General features: G+C 54.1%; 3 protein-coding genes across 3 annotated transcripts in view; 1 reads left to right on the forward strand and 2 right to left on the reverse strand.

Annotated features, from left to right (window-relative positions):
* Positions 1 to 217: 217 nt before the first annotated feature.
* VOLCADRAFT_108478 (uncharacterized protein) lies at positions 218 to 3,176 on the reverse strand. The gene is made up of 8 exons (XM_002959072.1): positions 2,860 to 3,176; positions 2,460 to 2,749; positions 2,086 to 2,280; positions 1,718 to 1,904; positions 1,271 to 1,461; positions 1,192 to 1,214; positions 836 to 1,005; positions 218 to 346 (listed from the first exon to the last, which is right to left on the reverse strand). The coding sequence occupies exons 2-8, from the start codon at positions 2,520 to 2,522 to the stop codon at positions 315 to 317; spliced, it is 861 nt and encodes a 286-aa protein (XP_002959118.1). The 5' UTR covers positions 2,523 to 2,749; positions 2,860 to 3,176; the 3' UTR covers positions 218 to 314.
* A 2,883-nt stretch (positions 3,177 to 6,059) lies between these two features.
* Positions 6,060 to 9,293, reverse strand: VOLCADRAFT_70370 (uncharacterized protein; the record flags this gene model as incomplete). The annotated part of the gene is made up of 2 exons (XM_002959073.1): positions 6,060 to 6,111; positions 9,187 to 9,293. 2 exons carry the CDS (start codon positions 9,291 to 9,293, stop codon positions 6,060 to 6,062), a joined length of 159 nt encoding a protein of 52 aa, XP_002959119.1.
* Positions 9,294 to 11,200: 1,907 nt separating this feature from the next.
* Positions 11,201 to 12,648, forward strand: part of VOLCADRAFT_100511 (uncharacterized protein) — a gene marked incomplete at both ends in the record, with an annotated part of 4,452 nt that continues 3,004 nt past the window's right edge. Inside the window, 3 exons of the mRNA XM_002959069.1 lie at positions 11,201 to 11,290; positions 11,430 to 11,708; positions 11,927 to 12,107. Coding sequence (XP_002959115.1) covers positions 11,201 to 11,290; positions 11,430 to 11,708; positions 11,927 to 12,107 — 550 coding nt within the window. The remainder of the gene's footprint in view (positions 11,291 to 11,429; positions 11,709 to 11,926; positions 12,108 to 12,648) is intronic.

Genomic DNA, 12,648 nt, shown 5'->3' on the forward strand with positions numbered 1-12,648 from the left:
TTGGGAAGCTAATTGTTAGCAATTGTTCAATTCACTTAAGTTGTTAAGCGTTGCCAAGGGCTGTAGTTGCTGACAGGCCTTGAAAGCTGTTACGAGCAGGGACGTGCTAAAAGGAAGTTCCATCATGTTACTGGCTGTTGCCATTAGATAATTTGCTGAACTGCTGTTTAAGGATTTTAATTGCTGTTTTGAGGTTCAGACGCTGCAGCTGTTATGAATGTTATGAGCTTTTACATGATCCCTGTCCACTGTTAAATCACACATTCTCTTTTTTTTGGAAAGCTGTCTGACTTCAATATTCATGCCATCAGCATCTATTTGCCATCATTGGGGATAGAAGCTTGTACTGCATGGGTAGGCACAAAACCACATTCGTCAGGAATTATATACATATGTATGTATTACACACAACAGTCTGGGTCGCCCTGGTCACCTCACTTGCTCATCATGTGGAGTTGTGCAGTATAGTGCACAGCCAGCTGGCCTGTACAGGCATCTATTGTCTCTATTCTTTACAAGTCTGGAGGCTGCTACCAAAATCATAACAGCAACAGCAGTACCTTGTCTTGGCCTGCAATTATACACACATGTTCTTCATCAACCTTCACCTGTGACCTGTTCCGCACTACTACTGCACTGCTTCCTTTTTTTCTAGTGAACACCTACTACACACCACTGAACCACATAGCCGTAGACTGCAGCTGCCCACTTGCTCTGTATCCCTGCTCATCAAGGAACCTCTCTAAGCAACCAACGCCAGCTTGCCCTTGTACTGGACCATGGAGTCATTCCATAGAACATTTGTGCAGCCATGGGAGAAAGCCCACTCCTTGACCTGCTGCTTGTTGAATCTGCCAAGCGCTAAGTAGGCTCTGCACTGGAAGCTCTACAACCATGTGCTTCTTTAGCTCCTTGCCAACCTTAATGGTACCACTGGGCAATACCATGGAGGTCTTCTTGCTGTTGTTCACCCTGTGCAGAATGAAAACGGACACCTTTGTTTTCCTGCATGGTGAATATGGAGGGACCGACCAGTGCTTATTCAACATTGTCGACATGTATGAAAAGAAACATAATTATTATATTATTAGCAGTAGCATAAAATCTATAATCCAGCAGGCAAAGACATTAATTTCAAGCAGTTCATGGTTGCACTGCATTGCAGCTGCAATGTATGCCACACATGCTTACATTAATTGTATGTTGTGAGGCGGCTGCAGATGACAACATGGTCATTCTTGCGAAGAAACATGAAGCCTAATTAACTTACAAGACTGCCAAAGACCACACCGCCAGCTAAGAGCACAGGACTGTCCTTGCCCTCAACAATGAAGACGAACTTGTCATCTTCATTGTTTAGAGGCCCTAAGCTCTTCTGCAAGTATTGCAGGTGCGACTGTGAAGACTGGTACTTCTCAAACTCCTCTTTGTCAGCTCCAAAGGAGTTGAATCTCAAAGCATCTGCTGGCAAGACATGCACATATGTCATGGTTAGTAAGGTCTTCAGCTGCATGTATGATGTATGCAGGCAGGTATGTTTAATAGTATGCATATTTGAGGTTTCAATACAAGCAAGTTGAAAACTCAATGACCCCAAACTATAACTAAGTCTCTTCTCTTATCTCTGCATTTACAAATAAGGGCTAGAATGAATTTGCAGCATACACAGTACCAAAAACAATTTTAATACTGTTTCCAAAGTACTCTTAGTACTCACCCTCCACATTGGCCTGCTGCTGTAGATTTCCAATCCACTTCTTGCGGTTGTTCCATCTCTCAACCAGGGACTTCCGGACATGTGCGTGTATGTCATGGTCGGTTGCTTCTGAGTCCAAGTGGAAGCCAGCCACGGTTCTGTCTCGCCCACCCAGTGTAACCATAAAGTCCTCAATCTCCTTTTCGGTCTGTAGTCAAGCATCAGCACCCATGAGTATTGAGTGATAGTCTTTCAAAGATGAATAATTCAACCCTGCCCCTAACTTACCACTTCCAAGTAGATCTTGGATGCTGAATTGAAATCCTTCAGGACTGGATCGAAGAACTTGTACAACTTCTCCAGGATGTACCTCTTGGCATGCTGCACACCCTGTGAAGCCTACTTCCTGATGCATCCTTGGTGCCATCACATTCACCATCGTCCCCATCTCCTTCGTGGCTATCCCAGCTGTTCTTCCTCTTCCGGGGGTTTGGGTTGGCAACCGCCTCAAAGGCTGCCTCAAGCCTATTGATGAAGTTTGGTGGCACCACTTGTACCATCTTGGGCTTGACACTCTCCTTGAACTGTACATTCATTAAGCAGTGCAGTGTTGTACCTCTCAGTAAGGAGAATTTCACATATAAAACGCAGCAGATACACAAAACCTCCTCAACAAGTGACTGGAATGGTTGTGTTTAGGGTTTGTAACAACATCACGTTTAGTCTGTAATTTCACAGTAAAGCAACAGGTTTCTATGCTTACCGTTTCGAGGCTCACCCTGTTGACCTGCTGCTGGTCAAGAAGGTCTCTCTGCCTGAAGCCCATTTCGTAGAGGTGCTGAACATGTCAATGGTAGCCTTGGCTGATCCTGGACTGTTAAAAGCCGGCTTGAAATCCGACTTCCATTTATCATATGCTGTATAGAACAGCTGGAACGGCCTACAGCCGATTTCGAAGCCTATTTTTGCAGCCATATCCCGAACCTCCACTGGAATGCCTTGAAGGCCAGGAAGGTCACCTGGACTAGGTTCAGGAACGTTCTGAATAGCCTCCTTCGATAATGCGAAAGGAATGGGTAGCAAAGAAAGAGGGATTCATGCTTGACAAGTAAAGCAAGCAAGTTCAACAGGATATTCGGCGGCGCAAAAGGTCACAGCTTTACCATGCGCTCATGTGCTGATTCCAATTCACAGTATTCCTCGGACTCTTCAGTGGTATCAGATCCTGTAATGGCTGTGACCTCTCTCCTACTGTGCCGTGATGAAGGGCGGACAAGGTCGACCGCCGGCTGCACTGCTTGGTCGATCCTTCTACGAAGTCGGCGGGATTTCAATCCAGTGCTTGTAATTTTGTTGGACTGGGGAGGTGAATGCAAAAGACCAAGCTCTGCTAACTTAGCTTCGTTTCTGGCTATGCATGTAGCACGCTCTTCCTCAAGGTCCATCGATGATCGTAATGATATCGCAATATTGCCTATATGACTGACGAATGTAAGCAGGATGTAGTCATTCTGGACAGATGTATGAAGATGTGTACGGCGTGATTGCAAGCGACCTGTACCAATGAGGCAAACCGTTCATGGATTTCGAGGTGTAATTTATTACAGAAAAGGTTGCTGCATTTGCAAGACTTAGGCATTGTGTGAATGTGGACGGGTTCTGCAGGCCAAGACCCGGAGTGCCTATGCCCCGGAGTGGAAGTTGGCTAACGAATTACTGCGAGGCCAGGAACACCAATTGAGTTAATTATTGCATGTCTTTATAGCTTAAATTCTGCGCAAAGCGCACATACTTTGGTAGATGGTAACTGCGACGGCCGGACAGAGGTTACGCAATTTCATAAAGCCAAACGAACGGGCAACAGAGACTTCATAGCTAAATCAAAGTTATTGCTTTAACTAGTATAGCAAACAGCTTCACGCGCGGGCACTCTGACGTCGACATGGCACATGATGATGACAGGACTTCTCGCTTTGTACCCATCCAAAAGCACCGAAAAGCATAGGATTGTTCTGTAATATAGGGTAGGCAAGGCATTGCATGGTCGACTTAAAGGGAGCGCATGTTGCCCCGGCTGCGCTTTATGGGCCTCCAGGAGCCCCAAAACGGTTTGTGTAGGGTAGATACATTGCAGATAGATCATAGGTGCTGGGCTGTCGGTCATAGGTGCACAGCAGCTGGATGGCTTTCAGACTGCCGGTCATGGGAACCCGGGAGGCGTGCTGTTGGTGCAGGGCAAACCAGGGGCTGTCGGGTGACCGCCGGCCGGCGGAGATGGATGGGCCACCCCACCTCACCCATGTGTTGTGCACAACATCCAAACAATTATAAAAACCGCATACGACACAACACCTGCCACTGCCCATCCGGGATTCTGGGGGTGCCTCTCCCTAAGTTGAATTACTTAGGGTTTGATGGCTGTTTTGGCATGCCACATGTTTGTGCGCCTCTTCTGGTTGTGTGTGATGACTCTCCTATAAATGTCCAGTCAAACGAACGGGGGAGCCACTGGCTAAATGACTTCAATACGACAGGGACCCTGGGGGATTCGTGTGGGTGTGAATGATGCATATGCTAATATCACTGAGGCCTCCGGCCCCATAGATCTGTGTGGCTGTTTTTTCCTTCGGGGGGTGAAGTAAGGGAGACATGGCGCTCCGTCTCCATCCTTCCTTCATTTCACCCTCCCTCAATAATCCCTCCACAATACCATTTCCCACTCTTCCTCCACCCTTCCTCCATCATCCCCCCCACTTCCCTCAACGCTCCCTCCCAACATCCTCCCTTCCCCTACCATGTGCCCTCCCTTCTTCCATCCTGTGCCTTCCCCTCTGCTGTCCCCTTCACTCCCTTGGCCTTCCCTCCCTCCGTTCTTTTTTTGGAGTGAATGTGTGTGCCCCACCATCCGTGTGCTCATGTGCCCACGTACAAATGTGTGTATGTATCATGGGTCAGTACGGGACACCTGGGAATTGACACCAGACCCACCCTAACGTGGGTGGCACCTCTGTACTGTTCCAATTCCCGGCCCGCCACGCAATGTTTTCCCCCTTCCCCCTTTTGTTTTGCCATCCCCCGACTGCAGCCATGATGATGTTAGAAGGAATGCATCGCCTAGGTTGAGGGGGCCCCCGTCATGCCCTGAAACACGCCCTCCTAACCATTCTGCCCCGCTGCGTTTTCCCCCTTTCCCCCCTCGTTTTGCCATCCCCCGACTGCAGCCATGGTGACATTCGGACGCATGCGTCGCGGGCTTGTACGGGAGGGTATACGGTGGGGACCAGTCGGGTAGCTACTAAGGGGGCCATGGGGGTTTCACGAGCAGTGACATGCATGGCCTGGGACAGCTATGTCATCATCAGGCAGTGGAATACGGAAATGATTACAAGGCGGATGCTTGGGCCAGCAGCGTATTCACGGCCGCTGGTGTGTACGGCATAGGCCAATATGCATGTGACCCTTTCATGACTGGTGGAGGCATGGACTACCAGCTACATGCTGGGGTGATGACATGGACACTCTTGTTTGGTGGGCGAAACCCTGGAAGGGGTGCACCACGCACAGCTGGTCCCGGGTCACGGCAGTGGATCTCAGGATCGGGGTGTATTGGTGACGTGATCAGCATTGTTGCCAGTGTCTCCGATTGGGGGTGCAGGCACAGACGTGGGCATATCTCACACATCCACAGTGTTTTGGACAGGCGGGCTTTACTAAAATCGTAGTTGGATCCGGGGGGAGGGTGATGAACAAGCCAATTGAAGCAGAGGCATGACGAGCACTGTTGGCTGAACAATTGGTGTTCCTGGCCTCACCGTAGTTCATTAGACAACTTCCACCCCGGGGAATAGACACTCCGGGAGGGGGGGGGCTAAGTCTTACCATTTGTAATCATAGTTTGGCATGCTCCGACGACTATCTTAGGCTTGACTGAACTGCATGAAAACAAACAGACTCCACCGCACATCTGCCTGCGGTCAACAGGCGGATGTGAGGTGACGGCTACCATCGCACCCAATGGGTGCGACGGTAAACAGGCGGATGTGAGGTACGGCTACCATCGCACCCAATGGGTGCGACGGTAAACAGGCGGATGTGCGGTACGGCTACCATCGCACCCAATGGGTGCGACGGTAAACAGGCGGATGTGCGGTACGGCTACCATCGCACCCAATGGGTGCGACGGTAAACAGGCGGATGTGCGGCACGGCTACCATCGCACCCAATGGGTGCGACGGTAAACAGGCGGATGTGCGGTACGGCTACCATCGCACCCAATGGGTGCGACGGTAAACAGGCGGATGTGCGGTACGGCTACCATCGCACCCAATGGGTGCGACGGTAAACAGGCGGATGTGCGGCACGGCTACCATCGCACCCAATGGGTGCGATGGTAAACAGGCGGATGTGTGGTACGGCTACCATCGCACCCAATGGGTGCGACGGTAAACAGGCGGATGTGAGGTACGGCTACCATCGCACCCAATGGGTGCGATGGTAAACAGGCGGATGTGAGGTACGGCTACCATCGCACCCAATGGGTGCGATGGTAAACAGGCGGATGTGAGGTACGGCTACCATCGCACCCAATGGGTGCGATGGTAAACAGGCGGATGTGAGGCACGGCTACCATCGCACCCAATGGGTGCGATGGTAAACAGGCGGATGTGAGGTACGGCTACCATCGCACCCAATGGGTGCGACGGTAAACAGGCGGATGTGAGGTACGGCTACCATCGCACCCAATGGGTGCGATGGTAAACAGGCGGATGTGAGGTACGGCTACCATCGCACCCAATGGGTGCGATGGTAAACAGGCGGATGTGCGGTACGGCTACCATCGCACCCAATGGGTGCGATGGTAAACAGGCGGATGTGCGGTACGGCTACCATCGCACCCAATGGGTGCGACGGTAAACAGGCGGATGTGTGGCACGGCTACCATCGCACCCAATGGGTGCGATGGTAAACAGGCGGATGTGAGGTACGGCTACCATCGCACCCAATGGGTGCGATGGTAAACAGGCGGATGTGAGGTACGGCTACCATCGCACCCAATGGGTGCGATGGTAAACAGGCGGATGTGAGGTACGGCTACCATCGCACCCAATGGGTGCGATGGTAAACAGGCGGATGTGTGGCACGGCTACCATCGCACCCAATGGGTGCGATGGTAAACAGGCGGATGTGAGGTACGGCTACCATCGCGCCCAATGGGTGCGATGGTAAACAGGCGGATGTGAGGTACGGCTACCATCGCACCCAATGGGTGCGATGGTAAACAGGCGGATGTGCGGTACGGCTACCATCGCACCCAATGGGTGCGATGGTAAACAGGCGGATGTGCGGTACGGCTACCATCGCACCCAATGGGTGCGATGGTAAACAGGCGGATGTGAGGTACGGCTACCATCGCACCCAATGGGTGCGATGGTAAACAGGCGGATGTGAGGTACGGCTACCATCGCACCCAATGGGTGCGATGGTAAACAGGCGGATGTGAGGTACGGCTACCATCGCACCCAATGGGTGCGATGGTAAACAGGCGGATGTGAGGTACGGCTACCATCGCACCCAATGGGTGCGATGGTAAACAGGCGGATGTGAGGCACGGCTACCATCGCACCCAATGGGTGCGATGGTAAACAGGCGGATGTGAGGTACGGCTACCATCGCACCCAATGGGTGCGATGGTAAACAGGCGGATGTGAGGTACGGCTACCATCGCACCCAATGGGTGCGATGGTAAACAGGCGGATGTGAGGTACGGCTACCATCGCACCCAATGGGTGCGACGGTAAACAGGCGGATGTGAGGTACGGCTACCATCGCACCCAATGGGTGCGATGGTAAACAGGCGGATGTGAGGTACGGCTACCATCGCACCCAATGGGTGCGATGGTAAACAGGCGGATGTGAGGTACGGCTACCATCGCACCCAATGGGTGCGATGGTAAACAGGCGGATGTGAGGTACGGCTACCATCGCACCCAATGGGTGCGACGGTAAACAGGCGGATGTGTGGCGCGGCTACCATCGCACCCAATGGGTGCGACGGTAAACAGGCGGATTGTGGCGCGGCTACCATTGGGTGCGACGGTAAACAGGCAGATTGTGGCGCGGCTACCATCGCACCCATTGGGTGCGACGGTAAACAGGCGGATGTGCGGCGCGGCTACCATTGCGCCCAATGGGTGCGACGGTAAACAGGCGGATGTGCGGCGCGGCTACCATCGCACCCAATGGGTGCGACGGTAAACAGGCGGATGTGCGGTCCGGCTACCATCGCACCCAATGGGTGCAACGGTAAACAGGCGGATGTGCGGTCCGGCTACCATCGCACCCAATGGGTGCGACGGTAAACAGGCGGATGTGCGGTACGGCTACCATCGCACCCAATGGGTGCGACGGTAAACAGGCGGATGTGTGGCACGGCTACCATCGCACCCAATGGGTGCGACGGTAAACAGGCGGATGTGTGGCGCGGCTACCATCGCACCCAATGGGTGCGACGGTAAACAGGCGGATGTGTGGCGCGGCTACCATCGCACCCAATGGGTGCGACGGTAAACAGGCGGATGTGAGGTACGGCTACCATCGCACCCAATGGGTGCGATGGTAAACAGGCGGATGTGCGGTACGGCTACCATCGCACCCAATGGTTGCGATGGTAAACAGGCGGATGTGCGGTACGGCTACCATCGCACCCAATGGGTGCGACGGTAAACAGGCGGATGTGCGGTACGGCTACCATCGCACCCAATGGGTGCGACGGTAAACAGGCGGATGTGCGGTACGGCTACCATCGCACCCAATGGGTGCGACGGTAAACAGGCGGATGTGCGGTACGGCTACCATCGCACCCAATGGGTGCGACGGTAAACAGGCGGATGTGCGGTACGGCTACCATCGCACCCAATGGGTGCGACGGTAAACAGGCGGATGTGCGGTACGGCTACCATCGCACCCAATGGGTGCGATGGTAAACAGGCGGATGTGTGGCACGGCTACCATCGCACCCAATGGGTGCGATGGTAAACAGGCGGATGTGAGGTACGGCTACCATCACACCCAATGGGTGCGACGGTAAACAGGCGGATGTGAGGCGCGGCTACCATCGCACCCAATGGGTGCGATGGTAAACAGGCGGATGTGAGGTACGCCTACCATCGCACCCAATGGGTGCGATGGTAAACAGGCGGATGTGAGGTACGGCTACCATCGCACCCAATGGGTGCGATGGTAAACAGGCGGATGTGAGGTACGGCTACCATTGTACCGCTACCATCGCACCCAATGGGTGCGATGGTAAACAGGCGGATGTGAGGTACGGCTACCATCGCACCCAATGGGTGCGATGGTAAACAGGCGGATGTGAGGTGCGGCTTCCATCGCACCCAATGGGTGCGACGGTAAACAGGCGGATGTGCGGTACGGCTACCATCGCACCCAATGGGTGCGATGGTAAACAGGCGGATGTGCGGTACCGCTACCATCGCACCCAATGGGTGCGATGGTAAACAGGCGGATGTGTGGTACCGCTACCATCGCACCCAATGGGTGCGATGGTAAACAGGCGGATGTGAGGTACGGCTACCATCGCACCCAATGGGTGTGACGGTAAACAGGCAGATGTGCGGTACGGCTACCATCGCACCCAATGGGTGCGACGGTAAACAGGCAGATGTGCGGTACCGCTACCATCGCACCCAATGGGTGCGATGGTAAACAGGCGGATGTGCGGCGCGGCTTCCATCGCACCCAATGGGTGCGACGGTAAACAGGCGGATGTGCGGTACCGCTACCATCGCACCCAATGGGTGCGATGGTAAACAGGCGGATGTGAGGTACCGCTACCATCGCACCCAATGGGTGCGATGGTAAACAGGCGGATGTGAGGTACGGCTACCATCGCACCCAATGGGTGTGACGGTAAACAGGCGGATGTGCGGTACGGCTACCATCGCACCCAATGGGTGTGACGGTAAACAGGCAGATGTGCGGTACCGCTACCATCGCACCCAATGGGTGCGACGGTAAACAGGCAGATGTGCGGCGCGGCTACCATCGCACCCAATGGGTGCGATGGTAAACAGGCAGATGTGCGGTACGGCTACCATCGCACCCAATGGGTGCGACGGTAAACAGGCAGATGTGCGGTACGGCTACTATCGCACCCAATGGGTGCGATGGTAAACAGGCAGATGTGTGGCACGGCTACTATCGCACCCAATGGGTGCGATGGTAAACAGGCGGATGTGAGGTACGGCTACCATCGCACCCAATGGGTGCGATGGTAAATAGGCGGATGTGAGGTACGGCTACCATCGCACCCAATGGGTGCGACGGTAAACAGGCGGATGTGAGGTACGGCTACCATCGCACCCAATGGGTGCGACGGTAAACAGGCAGATGTGCGGTACGGCTACCATCGCACCCAATGGATGCGATGGTAAACAGGCGGATGTGAGGCACGGCTACCATCGCACCCAATGGGTGTGATGGTAAACAGGCGGATGTGAGGCACGGCTACCATCGCACCCAATGGGTGTGATGGTAAACAGGCAGATGTGTGGCACCGCTACTATCGCACCCAATGGGTGCGACGGTAAACAGGCGGATGTGCGGTACCGCTACCATCGCACCCAATGGGTGCGACGGTAAACAGGCGGATGTGCGGTACCGCTACCATCGCACCCAATGGGTGCGACGGTAAACAGCCAGATGTGCGGCGCCGCTACCATCGCACCCAATGGGTGCGACGGTAAACAGCCGGATGTGTGGCGCGGCTGCCATCGCACCCAATGGGTGCGATGGTAAACAGGCGGATGTGCGGTACGGCTACCATCGCACCCAATGGGTGCGACGGTAAACAGGCAGATGTGCGGTACGGCTACTATCGCACCCAATGGGTGCGACGGTAAACAGGCGGATGTGTGGCACGGCTACCATCGCACCCAATGGGTGCGATGGTAAACAGGCGGATGTGCGGTACGGCTACCATCGCACCCAATGGGTGCGACGGTAAACAGGCGGATGTGTGGCACGGCTACCATCGCACCCAATGGGTGCGATGGTAAACAGGCGGATGTGCGGTATGGCTACCATCGCACCCAATGAGTGCGACGGTAAACAGGCGGATGTGCGGTACGGCTACCATCGCACCCAATGGGTGCGACGGTAAACAGGCGGATGTGTGGCACAGCTACCATCACGCCAATAGGGCGCACTTTATTGAACTGCTATGCAAGACGTACATGTAACGTGATATGCTAGATGTGGTATGCATACCACTGTTCACGGGGTAGATGTTACACCACTGTATGTGGGATGCTCACCCTGCAGGGTGAGAAAGGATGAGCACCTGGACTGAGGAAAATTACAGTGCAGGGGTGGGCATGCAGCTGCAGCACTCACCCCGGTAATGGGAACACCCTCCTGGCCCCTGGGTAGGCAACCTTTAAGGCCAGCTGTTAACCAAACACTAGCAACATACACCTACCCAGCATGGCCATCATTACCTCACTGCTCAATTACCCATCCAGCCAAAGAATTAGTCTGTACAGCAGTGTCCTCCTGGGGATTGCGGGCTTCCAGGTGCAGCCCAGTATAAGACAGAACAACAGCACTTAGGGCCTCTTAAGACACCCGAGAAAGGCATGGCACACAGGCACTGCCTGCTCCCGCTGACTACACTGAGATCCCTCCCCTCCTGACCCTGACCGTCCGGGACCAGCATCTCCTGCTGTCCACCTCCAAGCCACTCTCCTTCACTGCTATCCCACCTTTTCTCCACAATCACAAGCCACCTACACCAACCATGGCAGAGAGGGGAGGAGAGGGCAAGGGAGGGCAGAGGAGGACAGGGGAGAGCAAGAGGGGAGGAAAGGGCAAGGGAGGGCGGAGGAGGACAGGGGAGAGCAAGAGTGGGCAGAGGAGGGCAGAGGAGGGCAAGGAGTGCAGGAGAGGGCAAGGGACGGCAGAGGAGTACAGGAGAGGGCACGGGAGGGAAAGGGTGGGCAGAGTAGGGCAAGGGAGGGAAGGGAATGCAAGGAAGGGCAGAGGAGGGCAGAGGAGAGCAAGGGACGGCAGGAGTGGGCAAGGGAAGCAAGGGACGGCAGAGAGGGCAAGGGAGGGCAAGAAAGGGCAGAGGAGGGCAGGAAAGGGCAAGGGAGGGCAGAGGAGAGCAAGGAACGGTATGGCCGTACACACGTGTTTTGTTCGATGCTACAGTCATATGACGCGACAGAGAGGGCAGGAGAGGGCGAGGGAGACCTGAGGAGGGGAGAGGATAGCAAGGGATGGCAGAGGAGGACAGGAGAGGGCATGTCACGCCAAAACATCTGGAGCGCACAAATTACGTGCCATGACCGAGTTAGTCGCTATCCGCAGGTTGCTAAGCCAACCGAAGGTAGTAAGGCGAACCGCGTGTTGATTTATTTGAGACTTTGGGTAGCGTATAAGGCGCTTTCCGTTGTGATTTGAGGATGTTAGGTTGTCGTTCATCTGTCGTTAGTAGGATGAGCGTTACGCATCCAGGGTAGGGCCGGGTGTGATAAGGCCCGGCGTGGATCAGTCGGTACTTCGCCATAAATGCGAGTGCGAAGAGGCCAAACATTTGTCGTTTGGCTCTCGAAGCAACTCTTCGTGAGCGTATAGACCATTATATTATTGAAGATAATATAATTATAGGAGGGTTGATAGGACTGTTTGGTGTAACAAGACTGCAATCCTACCCTACCTAGACACGCGCATCAGAGCAGGATAGATAGAGAGTGTACACACAGCACTTCATAAGGTCCGCCCTTAGTGCTCCTACCTCTAGGCTCTAGGGATCCGTTCCCAGCCCGTCCTCGCCAACTACGATCGCGCTAATCAAGTTAACGAAGCTGGAGTGAGCCAGCCAAATCAAGCCGGAGCTTTAAGGAGAGCTCTTATTGTATAATAATCATCAT

The sequence above is a fragment of the Volvox carteri genome, assembly GCF_000143455.1.
Source record: "Volvox carteri f. nagariensis unplaced genomic scaffold VOLCAscaffold_122, whole genome shotgun sequence".
NCBI classification, from domain to species: Eukaryota; Viridiplantae; Chlorophyta; class Chlorophyceae; order Chlamydomonadales; family Volvocaceae; genus Volvox; species Volvox carteri.